The 19122-nt window shown below is 37.2% G+C and overlaps 1 protein-coding gene across 1 annotated transcript in view; it reads right to left on the minus strand.

Moving 5' to 3' along the window:
- LOC128025168 (sorting nexin-29) overlaps positions 1 to 19122 on the minus strand; it is a 113771-nt gene that overhangs the window by 43698 nt on the left and 50951 nt on the right. The window contains exons 16-18 of the mRNA XM_052611221.1: positions 11242 to 11358; positions 9023 to 9078; positions 8540 to 8621 (exon numbers count right to left, since the gene is read on the minus strand). Coding sequence (XP_052467181.1) covers positions 8540 to 8621; positions 9023 to 9078; positions 11242 to 11358 — 255 coding nt within the window. The remainder of the gene's footprint in view (positions 1 to 8539; positions 8622 to 9022; positions 9079 to 11241; positions 11359 to 19122) is intronic.

Raw genomic sequence — 19122 nt, forward strand, 5'->3', positions numbered from 1 at the left:
CTTACATAATACCAGTGCTAAGTTATTGCAGAGAATTCACGTTAGAAGACACGAGTACAGGCACATCATTTGGTTGTGTTCTCACGCTAATCATTAGCTATAGAAAATATTCTGAATGGAAATAAAAGAGAGAGAAAAAAAATCAAGAGTTATCAAATCTTATTAGTTCATAAAAACAAGAACTTTGTGGAGTTTTGGAGGCACTGGGCTCAGCTGGTTTTGTTGATCAAAGGGAATAACTCATTTAAAAAGAAAAAAATTCTGACCGTCACTGAGGAGTTCAGTGCTTGTATATGTGCACTTCAGAAAGCTAAGAGCAAACCCAGAGCACTGGAACTGGAAAAAGCACAGCAACACCAGGGAAAACCTTGCAAAGCAAGCTATTCTAGCCCCTTTTTAAGTACTGAGGCAAAAGCACTATTACTTTGTAGAAGGCATCAGCGTGACATGCAAGTCTACACTTAGAGTCTGTGCCAGGACAAAACATAACACTTTTAAATACGTAAAATGAAATGTAGAGCTTTGTTATACATACATATGTACAGTTTACTATTTAAGACAAACTGTTCAAAACACAAATTAATATATTTCAGATCACATCCCACAACATCATCTGGGAGATACACGGACACCAAAATGATGGACAAAGCATCATAGAGGACTGTGAAGATATCTTCTTCACATCTATTTTGTGTTTTATTCATATATTCATTTATGCCCAGTGTTAATTTTTATTGATCAATGTATTCAGCTAGTTAAAAACAAAAACAAAATACTTCTTTTATATAAACCCTAATGGAGACTAAAAGTTATTATAAGACCAGACAGATATAGAGGTTCAAACAAACTAAAACAAATGGGAATATATAATAGTTTGGTCAAAGCATTTTGGCTAACAATAGTGTGAGAAGCAGTCTCTGAGCGGTCCCCCAAAGTGCCGACTCTGGCTACTGTATATGTATGGAGCAATGCAAGGTTGCATCCCTTTCGTCTCCACCTCTGATGTCTTTGAAGAAATTAGATATGTGGGAAAGGTAAGGAGAAAAAAACAAGATGAAAAGAGAGAAAGGTGTATCCTGAAACCGCATGACCACTGATGAGAGCTGCGACTGCTGTCTGCCACCATAAAACGTCCCTTTATAAGACACTACTAGCACAGCAACACTGATTCACAGTGGACATTTACAAAAGCAGAGCAGCACCATTAACACTTGAGAGTGAGACTACAGATCACACATACATCTACGTGCACAACCGTACATAGAATACGGGCCATTTCTGTGAGATATCGCCCTGAAAACAGGAAAACAGCAGAACAACACAGCCCCTGTAAATCCACTTTATAACAGTCATTACATCCACTTTTTTAATAACCTTTTCCGGATAAATTGTATAAGCTTGAATAAGTTGTTTTAGGCAGCTGTTATATTTTTTCATTATGTGACAAAACAGGGCAGAATTCTTCACAGCAAAACAAAGCTCTGGTAATATTAGTGAAGATCAATAACATTCTTTATATGGAATCCAAAAGCAGTCGGATTTATTTTATAGAGGGTAATTTGAAGCACAGACGAGAAGCAGAAACACAAAAGTGGGAAATGGAGTAGCTGCAATTTTGGACGGTGGTGGTCATGTGCCATTATCTGCTGCCAGGAGATGCCTGATGCAGGACTCCAGACTTAAAAATGGACTCTGGAGCCATTAAATTAAACATTCAGGAGCCAGATGACTTTTTTTTGTTGCTGAATTATAGAATCACTCAATACAGATCAGAAAGTACTGTCATCCATGCTGGTGTTCAGTTTTGTCATTGAATTTTGATAATTTTTAATTTTGATACTGCAGTGCATTCACATGAGGTACATCACACTCTGTACTTTTTTTCACTTTGACACTGATGTCGAAGACCAGTTCGACCATGTAGCACGGCAGTTTATTTATCTAAAAAAAATGGTTTCACAACTGTATCACAATGTCTGAAGGATCATGCTGAAGACTTGAGAACTATTTAACACTATTTTACAGTATTTTGCATAGTCTGTATTTTTACTGTATTTTAAATGAAGCCTTGGTAAACGTATGAGTCTTTCAAAAACAGAACAAAATATTGCTGACCAGGAACTTTTGAATGGCTGTGCATATTCATTCAATAGAATAGAATTTGTAATTACATGAAAATGTGTGTGTGTGTGTGTGTGTGTGTGTGTGTGTGTATAAATATGGAGAAAGACGCTCACAAAGTGTGCCATCTAATAGCAGGGGTTAACAGGTTAACGTTTGCCCCTTGGTGCACCCACCAACACTCAACCTCATTTTCTCCCTGCCATCTCTCTTTCTATGCGCCAAAGGCTTGGGTAATGAACAGACCCCTGACAACGGCAGTAAGGGTTGCATTGACCCCTAAAACTGTACTCTTCTGTTACTTTTCAAGAATACGTTGCTATAATAGACAAATAACATATTTGGTTAGTACCTAGTTTCCCTGTGCTGTTCCAATCATAAAACCGCAATTGAAAACCTAATTGTTTGAACAGTGGCTTACTAGACAGTAAGTAAAATCATGACATGCTCTTAATAAATTACATAGGTTTGCTCCATGTATCCGCTCGTGGATGCCTTTCTTCATGAAAGATTAGTTGAATGCAGATAAAGTGGTGTGAAAAAGTGTTGGTTCCTGATTTCTTATTTTTTTGCATGTTTGTCACACTTTAATGTTTCAGATCATCAAACTAATTTAAATATTAGTCGAAGATAAGGGAAATCAAATTCCTAATAACTAGTTGGGCCACCCTTAGCTACAAATGCAATCAAGCGTTTTCGATAACTTGCAATGAGTCTGTTACAGTGCTGTGGAGTAATTTTGGTCCACTCCTCTATGCAGAATTGATGTAATTCAGCCACACTGGAGGGTTTTCAAGCAAGAACTGCCTTTTTAAGGCCATGCCACAGCATCTCAATAGGATTTAGTTCAGGACTTTGACTAAGCCACTCCAAATCTTCATTTTGTTTTTCTTCAGCCATTCAGAGGTAGACTTGCTGGTGTGTTTTGGACCATTGTCCTGCTGCAGAACCCAAGTTTGCTTCGGCTTGAGGTCACGAACAGATGGTCGGATATCCTCCTTCAGGATTTTTTGGTAAACAGCAGAATTCATGGTTCCATTACTCACAGCAAGTCTTCCAGGTCCTGAAGCAGCAAAACAGCACCAGAATGTTGTTGTGGGGTCTTTTGTGACCTCTTGGATGAGCCGTCGCTGTGCTCTTGGGGTAATCCTGGTCAGCTGGCCACTTCTGGGAATGTTCTCCACTGTTCCATGTTTTTGCTATTTGTGAATAATGGCTCTCACTGTGGTTTGCTGAAGTCCCAAAGCTTTAGAAATGGCTTTATAACCTTTTCCAGACTGATAGATTTCAATTACTCTCTCTCATCTGATGTCTAGCTTTTGAGGATCTTTTGGTCTACTTCACTTTGTCAGGGAGGTCCTGTTTAAGAGATTTTTTGATGTTGAATAGGTGTGGCAGAAATCAGGCCTCGGTGTGGCTAGAGAAATTGAACTCACGTGTCATAAACCACAGTTTTAACAGGGGGGCAAACACTTTTTCACACAGGGCCATGTAGTTTTGGATTTTGTTTTCCCTTAATAATAAAAACCTTCATTTAAAAACAGCATGTTGTGTTTACTTGTGTTATCTTTGAATAATATTTAAATTTGTTTGATGATCTGAAACATTCAAGTGTGACAAACATGCAAAAAAAAAAGAAATCAGGAAGGGGGCCAACACCTTTTCACACCACTGTATATTAAAACACATATAAACATGGCAATGACATTAGCGCTCACGTGGGAAGCACACCATCTGCAGTCATCAATCATACCAGGAAATGAGAAGCCCTGATATACTGGGTTAAATCTAAAATAATGGAAAGTATTATCCATCAGTCATGCCTTGAAAAAACACTGGATCCGTTTCCATAGAAATCCATTTCCAGGCTAGACTCAAGCGAGCACTCAAATCGAAAAACACTGTCAAAACCAATTCACTAGGCAAAATCAACTAATATGTGGAGGCACTAGCACTACTTAGTAGGGTCTCTTGGTAATCTATACAGTTACAAAAAGTGCATGGGTCACTATTATATCAAAACAAAATTACAAAGGTGTCATATCGTCATACGTCATATCACCCGTTTAAACTATGTCAACATTCTGGGTTATTTTTTCAAGCCAAACACTAGGTTGAAACTGTTGGGTAAAGAAGCTACATTAATGTGACCCAATTTAGGTTGATAATTGCTCATAATCAGTAACCCAACAATGCTGGGTTGACTTGGGAATGCACAAGTGAAAGAGACCACGTATGTCACACTCAAATGCAAGTGGTTCAGTTTGTGGGAACTGAATAAGTGGGAATGGCGCTTAAGGGAACTGATTCATGTTAGTGTGTTCACTGACAAGATAATTTTTTTCTTTAATAAATGGACAAATTTATTCTTAAACTATTCAGTGATTAACTTTAAAAAAAGCAATTTCATTTAACTGTATAAGCTGTAGAACTGTTGAGCTGCCTCACATTCAAGTAGTTTTACTTTTGCCTATGCATTTGTAAATGTGTAGATGTTCTTGCTTATCAATAAATTTTCACCTTTTGATATTGTTTCCTGTGTTGGGGCTGTAATGATTCAATCACACAAATTTGTATTTCTATTTAATTTCCCATTTTCAAATAGACCTAGAACATTTTTGGGGCACCTGACACACCTGCACTTTTCTTAGTTTTTCAGACCTATTTTAGCAGTCAGCATCAAGTGCCATATATACTGTAGTTATAAACAGGAGAAATTACAGTTTAAGTTTAAGGCCTGGTTCACACGGGACGATTTTAAAATTGTCGGCAGATTTTCCAAACCTGAGAGACCCCACACACGGCGATAAAAAATCACGGGTCTAACAGTTTTGGTCGCTCCGTGTGTGGTGTGCAGCCACACGGCAATATCAACACATCACACACGAACCGATCTGACTCCCGAGCATTCCCAGGTCAGACGGGAAATCTCGCAAAATCCCTCGAGATCAAACGTGACTTTAGAGTAAACAATCATGGCGGACAAAGAGGATGCAGTGGCCATAGTTTGTGCTTTGTTTTTAACGGGGAAAAAAACATAAGAAAAATAAGAAAAGGCGATGGTCAAAGAGGTGGATACGACGCGAGCATGGACTATACTTGCTATATCATGATATGGAGATAAGTTGTTGTTTTATCTCATAGAAATGTTGTTACGTACTACACAGATTAATAACCGTTGAAATAAACGTTCATATATTAGTTTCCATGTACTCTGGTGGACTGCAGTTGTGGATGTAGTTATGCCCATCGACTTTATTTGTATTTGTTATATTATATACGCCGGCTGTTTTGATTTTGTTTCCCGGTACTATCACTGCCTCGTCACCTCGCTTTCTGATTGGCTACACGCCACAGTCCACAGGCTGCGTGATTGTTTGTCCTCGGGGGACACCACACACGAGAAGAAATCGGGCAAAATAAATCCAACATGTTGGATATCCCCGATTTGAGATCGGAGCGGTCCCGACATTCTTCCGAGCAGAGGAGATTAGTCTTAACACACCACACACGGCAGGAATATTTGATCAGATTATTTTACGATAATCGGAGCATCCTAAGATTGTCGGAAGGGCTGAATCGGGGCTAAAATCGGCCCAATTATCCTGCCGTGTGAACCAGCCTTAACTCGTTTAAAGTCTCAATTTTCCTTTCGTTTTCTCTAAGAATTAATGAAATGAGTTTTTTTACCCTGTACTCAAACAGAAACTCCTAAAGTTTTGATATTTTTCTTTAGAAAGTTGTGTCTGGGTGTTTTACATTTCCAAATAAAATTTTGTTTACATATACCATTCCCTAAGCAAGTTATAGCCATTTATACAATATTGTTATCCAAAAACATTTTAATGAGTAAAGAAAATAGAAAGAGTGTTATATGATAACAAAACCATTTTTTTCTTCTTCTGAGAAATATATTTTCGATCTGAGAATGAAAAATAAATACACAAAGTATGCAGCATATAGTAAAAAAAATTGCACAAATTGTCTTCAACAATACAGTGCAAAAACAGTGCAAATGATTCACAAACTACACACAAAATGAGTGAGAAATATTCAGAGTGCAACAGAAAAAAATAGTGCAAACTATCTTTATTAACTAAATAATTATTTACTTAAAATACATAATATAAATGATCGATCCGTTTCCTGTAATCTGTGTCAGGATTGATTTTACCGGGACATTGCCTAGCGACCCAACACATAAATCCCAGTGCTTTATCAGATATGTACCACAGTTTCATCCTTGTTTTTGATTTGTTTTTGTCAAAGTACTCTTTCGTGTTTTTCAGGGTTTTCTCATGCAAATGTGTTATTTTGTGTTTGTATTCATGCACTCAGGACAGACTTTACTTTTACTTTGTTTTCGTTCATATTTCCCAAGAAAAATGTTAAGTAGTAGTTCAAAAGACTACTTTTTGGTTTAATATGGGACAGTTTGAACCAATCTGGGCAAGGGGGTGGGACTAAGCGTCAACAATCATTTCTCTTTGGCTTGGGGGACAAAAGGATTGGTTTCTTATGACGAATCAATGTTGGAAAAATGTGATGACGTAAATCACGTACACTACGGCGCCTCTGAATATCCAAATGAGAGAAATAGGATATCTCTGAAATGTGGACACCCAACATTTTGGCTCACATTTACACTTTTTACTTAAAGGGGGGGTGAAATGCTATTTCATGCATACTGAGTTTTTTACACTGTTAAAGAGTTGGATTCCCATGCTAAACATGGACAAAGTTTCAAAAATTAAGTTGTACGTTTGAAGGAGTTCCAAAATACTCCTTCTGGTTTGTCGGAAGTTTCAGAAAGTTTTTTTCGAGTATGGCTCTGTGTGACGTTAGATGGAGCGGAATTTCCTTATATGGGTCCTAGGTCACGTCTGCCGGAAGAACGCGCGCTCCCGTATAGCAGAGCACTGAGAGCACAACAGACATTCACTGATCAGAGAGCGTCGCGAAATGTCACAAAATAAGTGTATTTTTGGTTGCCAGGGCAAGACAACCCTGCACAGATTACCAAAAAAAAAAAAAAAAAACAGCATTAAGGGACCAGTGGATGGAGTTTATTTTTACAGAGCATCAACGGAGTTGTGCAAGTGTTTGTGTTTGTTCCCTGCATTTCGAAAATGCTTGTTTTACAAACATGGCCCAGTTTGACGACGGATTTGCGTATCGTTTATTTCTTAAGGATGATGCAATCCCAGCGAAAAAGGGTCACGATCATGTGTTGGAACTGCAGGCGGTGAGTAAAACTGCTTCAAATATCTATGCCTCCTTGTTAGTGCGTCCCCTCCCATCGGAGACCCGGGTTCGAGCCCCGCTCGGAGCGAGTCGTTGCTGCTGCTGCTCTCGTTCAGTTTCAGCCTCAGGATCTGATTCTGGATCATACATATACGCTGAATCTGACTGTTAGCCATGGTTTGTTTTGGTTGGTTTTGTCCTCACGGTGTCACAGCTTCCAAATGCTCTCAACAAAAGCCTACTGGCGCTCGTGATTCTTTAGCTCCGCCCACACGTCACGCCTCCAGCCACTCTTGTTTTTCCGGGAAAAATCGGTACAGACTATCTTTCTCTTATGAATATAATAAAACTAAAGACTTTTTGGAGTTATGAAGGATGCAGTACTACTCTATAGGTACTCAAGATTAACAGGATATTGAGTGAAAACAAGCATTTCACCCCCTTTTTAAACAGTCTAGAACAAATATTTTAACAGAGTCATACGTGCAAACTGTGACAGAACTACAAAACCAATTCTCATTCAGGCAAAAAAAGCACTGAACTCTTCTGTTTCAGATGAACATTTCTATTTACTGTATTTTATGTATACAGTGTATTTCTTCGCTATAAACCATAGCTATCGCCATACAGTAACTTTCCATTAACATTAATAAAAACTGTTAGTTTATATAATGCTTAACCGATCAGTACAATGCTATGCCATCAATCCAGAAGTGCAGTCTATGCATGTGTGACAATCAAAGTAAATTCTGACACATATAAAACTGTAAATATTGCAACAGTCAAAAGTAACATGACAAAAGGATCAAACTTATTCTCAACATTGGTTCCGATTCTGAAATTCATTTTTACAAAAAAGAAAACTGTCAGGTAGTGTTCCTTGCTCTTTTTTACTCAAATGACCCGCATTATTCAACACAATATTCCCTCTCCCTCCACACAGGTCATAATTATGACAAAGCTAATTTTTTTAACTAACAGAAACTGTGAATATTGATGTTATATTTAATTAATCAATCACAATTCCTAAAAGTTTGGTCAAGTCAGCTAACTTTCGGTCCAGTCTAGCTGACAGAGCATTTGAATTACATACCGTCAGGAAAAAAGCTGGTTTAGAGAAGATTATTAATTTTCAGGAGTACATGGTAGATTAAATTCAGATTAAAAGAACTACCTGATATACGTGATAGGCGTTAGCAGCCCGACCTTGAAGGAACACAGATGGGATCCACACGTTGACAAGCGCACGTTGAGTTCTTAGAGAGACAAGGAAGGAGAAAACAAACAGGAAAAGTCTAATTAGAGGACCTCAACAGAAGAGTAATTTAGCAATAGATTAGTATTGATCAGGGGTATGAAAAAGCACTGCTTTGACAAATAGAGGGGGGTAAAAATGACAAAATATTGACACCATTAGCCATCTTCTCAAGTGCAAAGGTAATAGCTGTGTGGAAGAGGTGCATGAAGTCTATAAATGTAAAAACAGAAGCAGCATTCAACCTCCCTATTTTTAGCACAGTCTTCTCCGTCAGATCGCAAACATCGCTTTATGGAATTCCACACCATCGATTTGATTCTCAAAAGAGGCTTTCTGTACACCACCTCCAATATAAATACATACAAATATAAAAAGAACAGCGAGTAGGAGGCCACTTACGTCTCAAAGTCAGATAGGCTGGGATCGTCAGAGGTCTGGCTCAGGTCACCTGGCACCTGTCCAGAAGCAGAACGCATGAGGCCATGGTGAGCATTTCCTTTTGCATCACTGTATTGCATAAACTTCCAAACCAACTACATTCTGTAGTTTATTTTCCTTTCTGCTAACAGTATGACAGTCCAGTAATATTTACTGGACAAAAAAATGCATTTGGACACAAGTAAAACTTTGGAACTGTCATTTGCAAACCATTTTACTTTCATAATATACATTAACATGTTTCTGAATGAAATAAAACATACAACTTGTTTCATTAATTAACTGTATGAATCAGGAATTTTATTTAATTTGAATGGTGAAAAAAAAAACACTCATTATAACAATGAACATGCCTTGATAGACTGATTTAATAGATGTGTCTTAACAGAACAGATATAAATAAAATCTATTATTTCTGCATTATAAGCAAATACAGTATAATGAATACAGCCTTAGTCAAGCAGTAAAAAAAACTCCTGTTAAGAGGTTTAATATATATATATATATATATATATATATATATATATATATATATATATATATATATATATATATATATATATATATATATATATATATATATATTTAGCAAAGATGCATTACATTGATCATAAGTGACATTAAAAATTTTTGGCATTTTTGGTGAAATAAATGCAGCCTTGATTAACAAAAAAAAAACTTTTTCAAAACCACTGAATTGAATGTTTTTACTTATCAACCTCAAACTTTATATTACTTACAGATATATATTTTGATAAAAACCACTTGACCGAAACAAATTTAGTCAAATATAAAATCACAAAGCTATTTTAGTGTACTGTAAGGCTGATGGAAAATTACTGTGCTACTCCGATAACCTATATAAATCTCTCAATAACTGTACATTTAGCCCTCATTCCTGAAAACACTCCAGCCCAACCAGGAACAATGCACTAATCCTATTTGAGTGTGCATCTTATCTCTTGGTGAAACTGTGGTAATGTCAGCATTGACAGGAGTCTTGGCAGGCAGTGGCACCGGAGAGGAACGGGGACATGAGCCATGGAGGCTAGATAAACCATCCACCGTATACAGTTCAGCACAGTTACAGAAGGCCATGGTTCAAAGCCACTGCCGTCAGATGTATCAAAAAGTAATCAGTGGCCAACAGATAAGCAGTGAACAGGAAAGAACACACTGTGACCGAGTGGGCCACTAGAGACAGACTGGTCAAATTAAATGGATACTTCATCTAAAAAAAACAAAAGCTTTGTGGAAGGATTTTTTATATAGTTATTCACTGAACATTTCCCCCGCCAAAGCTCTTAAATCTCATTGAAAAAAAAAGAAAAGGGTGAGCAATTAATGTCAGAATTGTCATTTTTGGGTGAACTATCCCTTTAAATCTAAAATCAATAGGAGAAAAAAAGAGAGAGAGAGAGAGAGAGAGAGAGAGAACCATTTTGATAAATATATGCAATATATTAGATATTATTATATGTTTAATTAACCTGTTAGTGATGTTATTTGAATTAAACTAATTTTTTTATGACAGTCATCATAACATTTCAACAACAAACTGGATTAGAAACATTAATCATAATAAAAATAGTGTTGATTATTATACATAAAAACAAATAGCAGCTGAATTCTATAGTTTGGAGTCTGTTAATTATGACCTTAAATATTGGGCCAGCTGACAGGGTTCCCTTTATAGTTTACCGTTTTAGGTGAAAGACATTTGTTTCCTTAAAAAAATCGACATGTACTGTACCTGATATATATCCAAACGAATCGATATTGAATCTAACTAAGACCTTGAGAATCAGAATTAAATCAAATTTTCATTTTGGAAAAGAGTTAAGAAAGAGTGGAAACTCGACTTGATATAAAACCACAAACAATGTTTTATTTTATTCGAAAACAGCTCTATCTAAAATGCAAAAAAAAAAAAAAAAAGGTCTGTAGTGTGCCCTTGTTTATCTAGCTAGGTAAATGTGTGCGTTTGACAAATGGGAAGGGAATGGTGTATTGGCACAGACAGACAGTTAAAGATGGAAGAGTGGGCAGGCCTACGGAAGCAGACAGCGATCTGCCCAGAGAGCCTGGACTGCAGAGATAGAGAAGAGAGAACAACCACTCAATGAAGGTATGGTTTCACACACCCACAGAGAGGAGTGTGTGTGCTTGCATGTGCTTACCGGGCCACGCAGGTCGATGAGTTCCTGTCTCATCTGTCCGATCAGGTTGTCTTTGGCCATGAGGGAGCGGTATAGCCTCTCGTTAAACTCTATCAGCTCTCCGTGCATCTCAGCCACCTAAAAAAAAACACACATTGACAAACTCGCATCAAACTCCCACCGAAATCGGCTGTTTTAAAAGCACTAGTGCTCGGCAGCTGTCGTGAAGCAGGTTGTAATATGTGACATTTCTTAAAGGCATGTGAATATGACTTAGCTTGGTTTGGACTCTCAGGTGTTCAGCTGGTGAGCGTTAACTGCTCGTTACAGCGAGTCCCACACCTGCCCAGCGACCCGTCAGCTGTCACTTAGAGTAAGTGACACAGACATGGAGGCAGGCTCCAGTCTGCTATCCAGAACTTGCATTCATTTGTTTATGGAAATCATATGTCAGGGTATATTTGGGTTAGCGGCGTTTTGCCTGACAGACGCATCACGTCACTTTTTGACATGTTAGTACTGGTTGCAAGGCCGCATCTGGCCAGAAAAAAAGGTATGAATGAGTCAAAAAAAAATTATTAATGCAAAATCCTGACGTTGAAAGTGAATGCGAATGCCGTAAGACTGCAAATTTAAATGTATTTTTGGAAAAGGATGGACCCAAAAGAAAAAAAAAGGAATATAAAATGAATTTTGGGTTTTAGGATAATCTAATAACACGTTAAATGCACCCAAAATTAAATTAACATCAATTAACCGTCTTGAAAATTTATTTCTTGATTGCAAAAAATATAAATTGTTGCATTAGTGCTGTCTTCAAGTACTGTCTCTAAGGAATGTATTAGAGTTAGACATTTGTTATTATTACGCATTGCATTCAAGAAATTAATTTAGATTGTTTTATATTTTACTTTTATTGTTTTTGCATTTTAATTTCTCTTTTGTATGCAAAAACCTTTTACACATTGCATATTTATGGATTTTGTCATTTTTATAGCATTTTAATTTCTACCTCTTATGCACGGTATCAATATCACAAAATATTTTGTATGTATTTATGTTTGCTTTTAGCAAACTGTGAAAGGGGGTGATTAACTTTACATTTGTTGTGTGTTCATCAGTACATAATTCCAGAGTATCAAGTTTTGAGCAGCATTACTTCACACTAAAAATACATCACATTAAATCTGATGTAGACACTGGGCTTAGGCATTCCAAAAATATAAAATAAAATTAATTTCAAACAGTGCTGAAAGAGTGGGTAGCAGTCTCAAAGATTCTCACAAAGCAGTTTGAACTCCAGAAATAGCAAAAACTTGTCAGACATGGTCCTCTATCTGGCTACTTCAGTGCCTAATGTAGTGCTTTATATAGCACCTAACTGTTTGACAGCATAAAATCCATTCTTCAAGTCTTTTTTAGTAGCTTGTGTGACAACTTCAAAAATAGTGACCCTTTTAACTTGTTAAAAGAGCGTCAAGCTTCAAAACACATATAACACCAAAAACATCTCTTGTCATGAAAGCGATTGCGGGTACTGAAACACAAGCACGCAAAACAATCAAGCATGCACAAACATACACAACAACACGCCAAAATAATGATTAACCATCAAGCCGGATATCAACAGGGGTAATTACGCCACTTCTGCCATATTTACACACTGAGATCGATACACACCCTGTGAAACCATCCGCGGTTTTAGGTTTCATTCATCTCGCCGCAGCTCCGCATGGCGCGCCGCTTGTTGTATTCTCATTCATCACATTTATTTATCTGTGGCCCAGCTTTCGAACAGGACATTAAAAAATGGAAATTAATTTTAAGCGTCAAGGAACCCAATTAATTCTCTGGTAGGAAGCGAGCTAATCAGTTTGTTGTTCAGTAAGCAATAAGCTGGCTGCGTCCTTCCAGCTCGCTTGGTGAATTTTCCGACCTGCCATGCCGGGTGTTAGCACTTTAGATTTATCTAAACAGGCAACAGGTTCACGCACTTCAGACAACGTATCAAACCTTGTTACTGGGCCTTAGCAGGAATCCAAGTGTGTGACTGTATCTGTATTCACCCATTGTAATTATAGGCAACCCTAGTGCTCCAGCGCAGATATCAAGAACACGGTATTCCGCAATAATCCCTAGCCATTAATTCCATGAAGGAAAAGAAAACAGTTGTGCAGAACACAAACACCAAACAGGCACAGCATCACTGAAATAAGCAAAGGTGAAAGTAAATAAATGTCAAGAAGGATGAAACGCACATGCATGTTTTCATAACATGCTCATATGCAGTATATTTTACGATATTCGATATATATTTCGATATGTTTGCATTTGCATTTAAATAATAAAAAACATGATTTTCTTTTGCCCATTAAAAAAACAACAACAAAAAACATTAAGATTAAAGAGCTAATTTAAGCAGTTAAAAAAAAAACAAGTTTTCACTTATTTCTTTTTATTAAATGAACACATGTAAGCCTGTATGTAACTTAAGTAGTGCAAAACACAGAAAAGTTCATTCTATTAACTTTTTAGTGCATGCAATTTACAATTTAAAAAATACAACTGGGATAAGTATTTTTTTGGGATAAGTATTTTTTTTTAGCTAAAAACATAAGTCTGTCAAATGTCTGCGGTTTTAAGAGAAGCTCTGTGGCATGAAACTATGCTCTGACACTAAAAACTCTCTTAGATGGGGAGCTAGTTGATGAAGCACATAGCTATTTCTTATATAGAAATATATATAAATTAATACCAAAGACTTTTGCACTCTCTCTGTCTATATTATGAAAACTGGTATATATAACAGTAATTCCCTAATAGTAATTCCAATTGGCCATAGGCAACATCAACGGCCGAGTACATGCATTTATTCAGCGATCACATTTGCAAACAATACAGTCGAGATCTCATGACAGAACACAGACCATCTGAAAAAAGGCTTTCATTATATCACTTAACTCCAGCTTGCTAGTGTTTTCAGATCGTCATTGTTGTTGGCGCATCCGCAATGAGGAGTGAGCACGTGTGCATGATTGCCAGACTGCTTAAAATAAACAAATACCGGGCAGAAAATGTATCCTTGTAATAGGGAAACTCAGATTTGGGGATTTAAACTCTTGTTATCTGGCAACTGCTCTCATGAAAGCTCTCGTAGTAGAGGCGCATAGAGCAGTCCACATTTACTTTTTTTGATGCTCGGCGCATTCTTATGGGAAAATATGCTTGAATTTGAAATATTTGATATTCCCAATATTTTCTAATTTTACATCGTCATCAAAATTATTTCTATATTATTGCTAATAGTCGATATATCACCAGGCCCTAAGTTAGAGGAGTTGATTTTTCATTTTTTAGATACACAACGAGAGAGGAGGATCTATTTGGAGACTGATGTGTTTGCCAGTTGCTTTCGCCATTGAATAAATTTAACTTCAAATGATTAAAACTGCCAACAAAACAAATAGAAAATGAAAATGATGGTTCTGATTGCTTTTAAAAAACTTGTTTGCTTAAAGGTTCCATTATTGATTCTTTCAATAGGCACTAAATGCAATATATATTTAAGGCCTGTTAAAAAAAACATAGAATATATAAAAAATATATACAAATAAAATGATAAATAATAGATATAATTTGTTAGATATTTTAAATAATCAAATAGTTACTTATTAAATAAAATACTAAAACAAAAATGTTACAACTGGGTTTGGTTCAAAATATACATATAATCTTTTTTTTTTTTAAATAAGAGTGTCAAAAGAGTCATTCGTTTGGTCATTCACTTAAAATAACCACCCAAAAGATTTATATTTATATTAGATGTCTGAATAAGAAACCAGATCTTGGTTCCCAATCCTAAATACCAAATTAAACAAGATGGCGGTCTCTAAACTCACAGGCAGTATCCAATGGTACAGTAAGAAGGCAGCAAACCCTAATCAAATCTTTGATCATATCCTGTCTATTTAGCCTGGTCAGATTCCGAAGGCAGCAAATATGTATTCACATTCCCCGATACTTTGCATGCAGCTGGTGAATAGCGTAAAAAAGTTAATTTGAAGGAATGGATGAAAGCAGCATATTTATTTATAAAGCTTCATTTTTTATTTTATTAAATTTTTTAACTTATGACTCCATTTCTACTGAGAAACCAAATACATTTAATATTCACATGGCTATCTCCACAGCTCAAAATTTAATTTGCTTTAGATCATTAGACATGAAGGTGCTCTGGAAGCCTGTCTGAAACCAGGGGGAACCTTCATACATAGTAATTGACTAACAGCAGCGAGACAGTACGGCTTCGTTCGTATTCAAATTCAATGCTTTGTGTGGGGGAATCTTCGAGACATCCAATGGGTCTTGGGGATACCTGAGACCCAAAACAATAAAATAAAAATATTCCCAAAAACGGCATGTTATATTACAGGTTTCTGGTCTTCTGAGCTAAAGTTGTTGCTAGCATTTTGGAGCAGTGTTGCTTTCAGAAGCAGGTGTTGCTGACAGCTCGTCTGCATGGCTGTCAGCGCTCGGGAACGAGTTCTGAACCAGGTGTCCTGAATGAAAAAGACTTGGTCAAAGCAGAACGGGGGATGGGGGAGCGTGGCCCGCTGCACCGCTAATGCTCGTAATTGGATGTGAAACAAGTTTGAGAATTGAGCTTAGAAGACAGGCTTAGCAAACACCAACAGACTTGAAGTGTCAGAAGAAGAGCTAGGGACTGAGGCGGGTGTAGAGATGGAGGAAGGGGGGATAAGTGTGACAAGGGAATGTGCTGCTATCACTTTCTTCCCCAGACAAACACTCACTGACAGAGGGAGGGTTCGGCCTAGCAAAAGAAGATCCAAACGTATGGGTAAAAATGCAGCAGGGATAAAACAAGAATAGAAAAACCAATAGGACAAAGTCAAAATACAAGAACTAGAGAGTATAAGAAGACTTGAACTTTAAAATCTGTTAAGTGAGAGAATAGATCATCATTTGATACTGAAGTTTGTGACAAAGTATATCAAACCAAGTAAATGAACATCACATCCAACTCTAAATGATTATAACACATGATTAGAAACCAGACTGAACTCTTATATTCATGTGTCAGGAGTTTTAAGTGTAGATGGATTTGTTGATTATAATGGAAGCAATCTAATTTGATCACATTACAATGTCTGATTGCTAGTACTTTACATATTTCATGTCTAAATGGCATGACACATAGAATCCAAACTTCAAAAACATTATGACCAGAGTCTGCCTGAAGTCTGCCAAGAAACAGAATCATATGCATTTACCAGTGCAGGGAACTTTGCCAAAACATTAAACATCAAAACATCAACGTATTATATTATTCCAACACGGTCAATGTCATGACCGACCTATTGTCCCAAATCCAGACGGTAAATTGTGAGCAGGTGGTGCTACGAGGTAGGTCACAGCTATGAAGTTCTTAAGTCTGGTCTCCTCTGTGCACAAGGTGTCCTGATGGACACAGGCGGCCAACTAAACAGACATAACACCTCCAGAGCAGTGACCTCCTGATCCAGTGTCTCTGGATCTACTGCACTCAGCATTGCAGCAACTTCAGCACCACTCAAGGACGCCACACCACATGGACACATAAATACTTTTTAATTTGCATTTGAAATAAAAGACCCTTAGAGGGACATCCACTCCTTTCCCACTCTATCCATCTACATGTCAGTACTTAGAACTGGCAAAATGACTGTGATTATGTTTTCAAAATTTTCCAATCAAGTGTTTCTAATACAAAAGCTGAGGGAATAATGGCAAATTTTTATATCTTTCTCTCATCTGACCAACATCTTTCAATATTTTATCCCCTTTTGAAAAGTCATAGAAAGGTTATTGTGGATTTACTTATTTTATTTTTTGCTCTTGGGGCCATTCACCAGAAATGTACCCAATTATAACTTCCGCCTCTGAGAAACTGAGAAATGTGAAAAAGGTCCATACAAAGTAAGAGCTATGATCTGACAGCCATTTCTTTATTAATGCATGCAAAAACAATTTAAAAAAGGAAAAATATATTTACTATAAGCATTTTTAAGTATGATTGCCAAGCCCTAATGACAAATTACTTAATTATTAATGTGCCACATGGTGTTCTAAAATTCCATCAGTGAAAGCTTCCAAAAATAAAATCACAAACAAAGCATGAGTGAGAATCAAATGCATAAAGAATGAGAAAGAGAGAGCAAGCAAGTGAAAAACAAGCAGATCTGCTTGAACTATGTGAGCCATTGGAACAATGAAGTGGCTTCAATGTAATCCCTCTGACAGTCTGACGTGACGCTGGTCATTTAATCACTCTAACCACCTGCCTGGAGTCATTAGCCTGTACTCACCTGGAGTGGTGAAGCAACTTTAAGAGTCCTTCAGGCGTGAAGACTGTAGACCAGAGGTTCAGTAATCATTCTAGCCCTGCAGTGATCATACATCACATCTCTAATAAAGACTCAGATCAAAGATATTTTCAGCAGCTCTCACTATTACTACGACCTTTCCTGCTCGAAACAGAACAGTTCTCCAGACATCAAAGGACCTCGAAGAGGTGGGGATCATCTTATTCATCACTGGTTTTCAATTCAAAATTGTTGAGCCATGAAGAAAAAGAACTAGGGATGTACTGAAATGAAAATTCTTGGCCGAAGCTGAAACAGAACAAAATGAAACACTGGGCCAGAGTCCGTATTACATAAATTAAATAGCCAAAATGTGCTTTAAAAATATTTACTTAACACTAAACATTTTTAATGTAGCAGACAGTATACCAATACCCTTCTTTTAATTGGGTCATTTGATGCTTTTTTAAAGATCATTATTTTGTGTATTTGGTGTAACAGAATATGTTGACATGATTTAATGTTCAAAAAACAAATTATATAGGTCCTCTATGCCCCACCCCTCTCAAACGAGTAGTTTTCTACAAAGTCCCTCCTTCTGACAAGCACAGTCTGCTCTGATTGGCCTACTGACCCAGTGCATTATGATTGGCCGAACACCGCAAGCACTTGCCAGAAATGTAATATCCCTTTCCATAGTCACAAGCTTCATCTTTCAAAATAAATGTAAATACAGTTAATAACGTCGTTAGTTTTACCATCAGTTCAAGCCCAAAAGGGGAACAGAGTCACATGACAGACACAGTGATGAAGCTCATATGTGTGTGCAGTACACAAGCCATGGACGGTTAAGACAGCTGACAGTTGACCCTGTCACTCTCTCTCTATCACATCCGCCCACGCGCGCACAAACACATACACACTTAAAGCACAAACAATAGCTAATACCCAAACTAATAAAAAACATACTTACAGTAGCTGATTAAGCGTGACAGATTGTCGTAGCAAAGTCAGAATTACCTCCTCTCCTAGGTCATGAAATGGTCGTCCATAAAATGCATTGCTGTTTTGTTTTAAGCAATCATAAAGATTCCTAAACGCATCTACTTTCGGATGGCCAAATAAAGTGCTTTTGCCTTCACCTCGAAACACACAGCATCTCCCTGATACGGCTGCTTCAACACTAGCTGCGGTTACTGAAACATATCCTTCACTCTTTGCTTGAACATTTGGGTGGTAATTTCCACATAGTGACATAGAGATGTGTGGGCGTGTTTGAATGAGCCATTTAAGAGGGCGTGACAGTCTTATCTTTGATAAAGAATATGTCTTTGAATATGTCTTTGGATTTGAGACTTTAATCTTTGCAACTTTACAGATCTTCTTTATGCACCAAGAGAAAGGAAAAATGTTAATCGCATCATATGCCATTTTTGGGAAGATTTTGGGAACATGCCTTGTAAAAATTCAATGATTCCAAACTGCAGACATGTTTGCTGCATTAGTGCGTGCCTCTATTTGATCGCTTCACATCATTGTT

This window comes from Carassius gibelio, chromosome A12 (assembly GCF_023724105.1).
Source record: "Carassius gibelio isolate Cgi1373 ecotype wild population from Czech Republic chromosome A12, carGib1.2-hapl.c, whole genome shotgun sequence".
NCBI lineage: Eukaryota > Metazoa > Chordata > Actinopteri > Cypriniformes > Cyprinidae > Carassius > Carassius gibelio.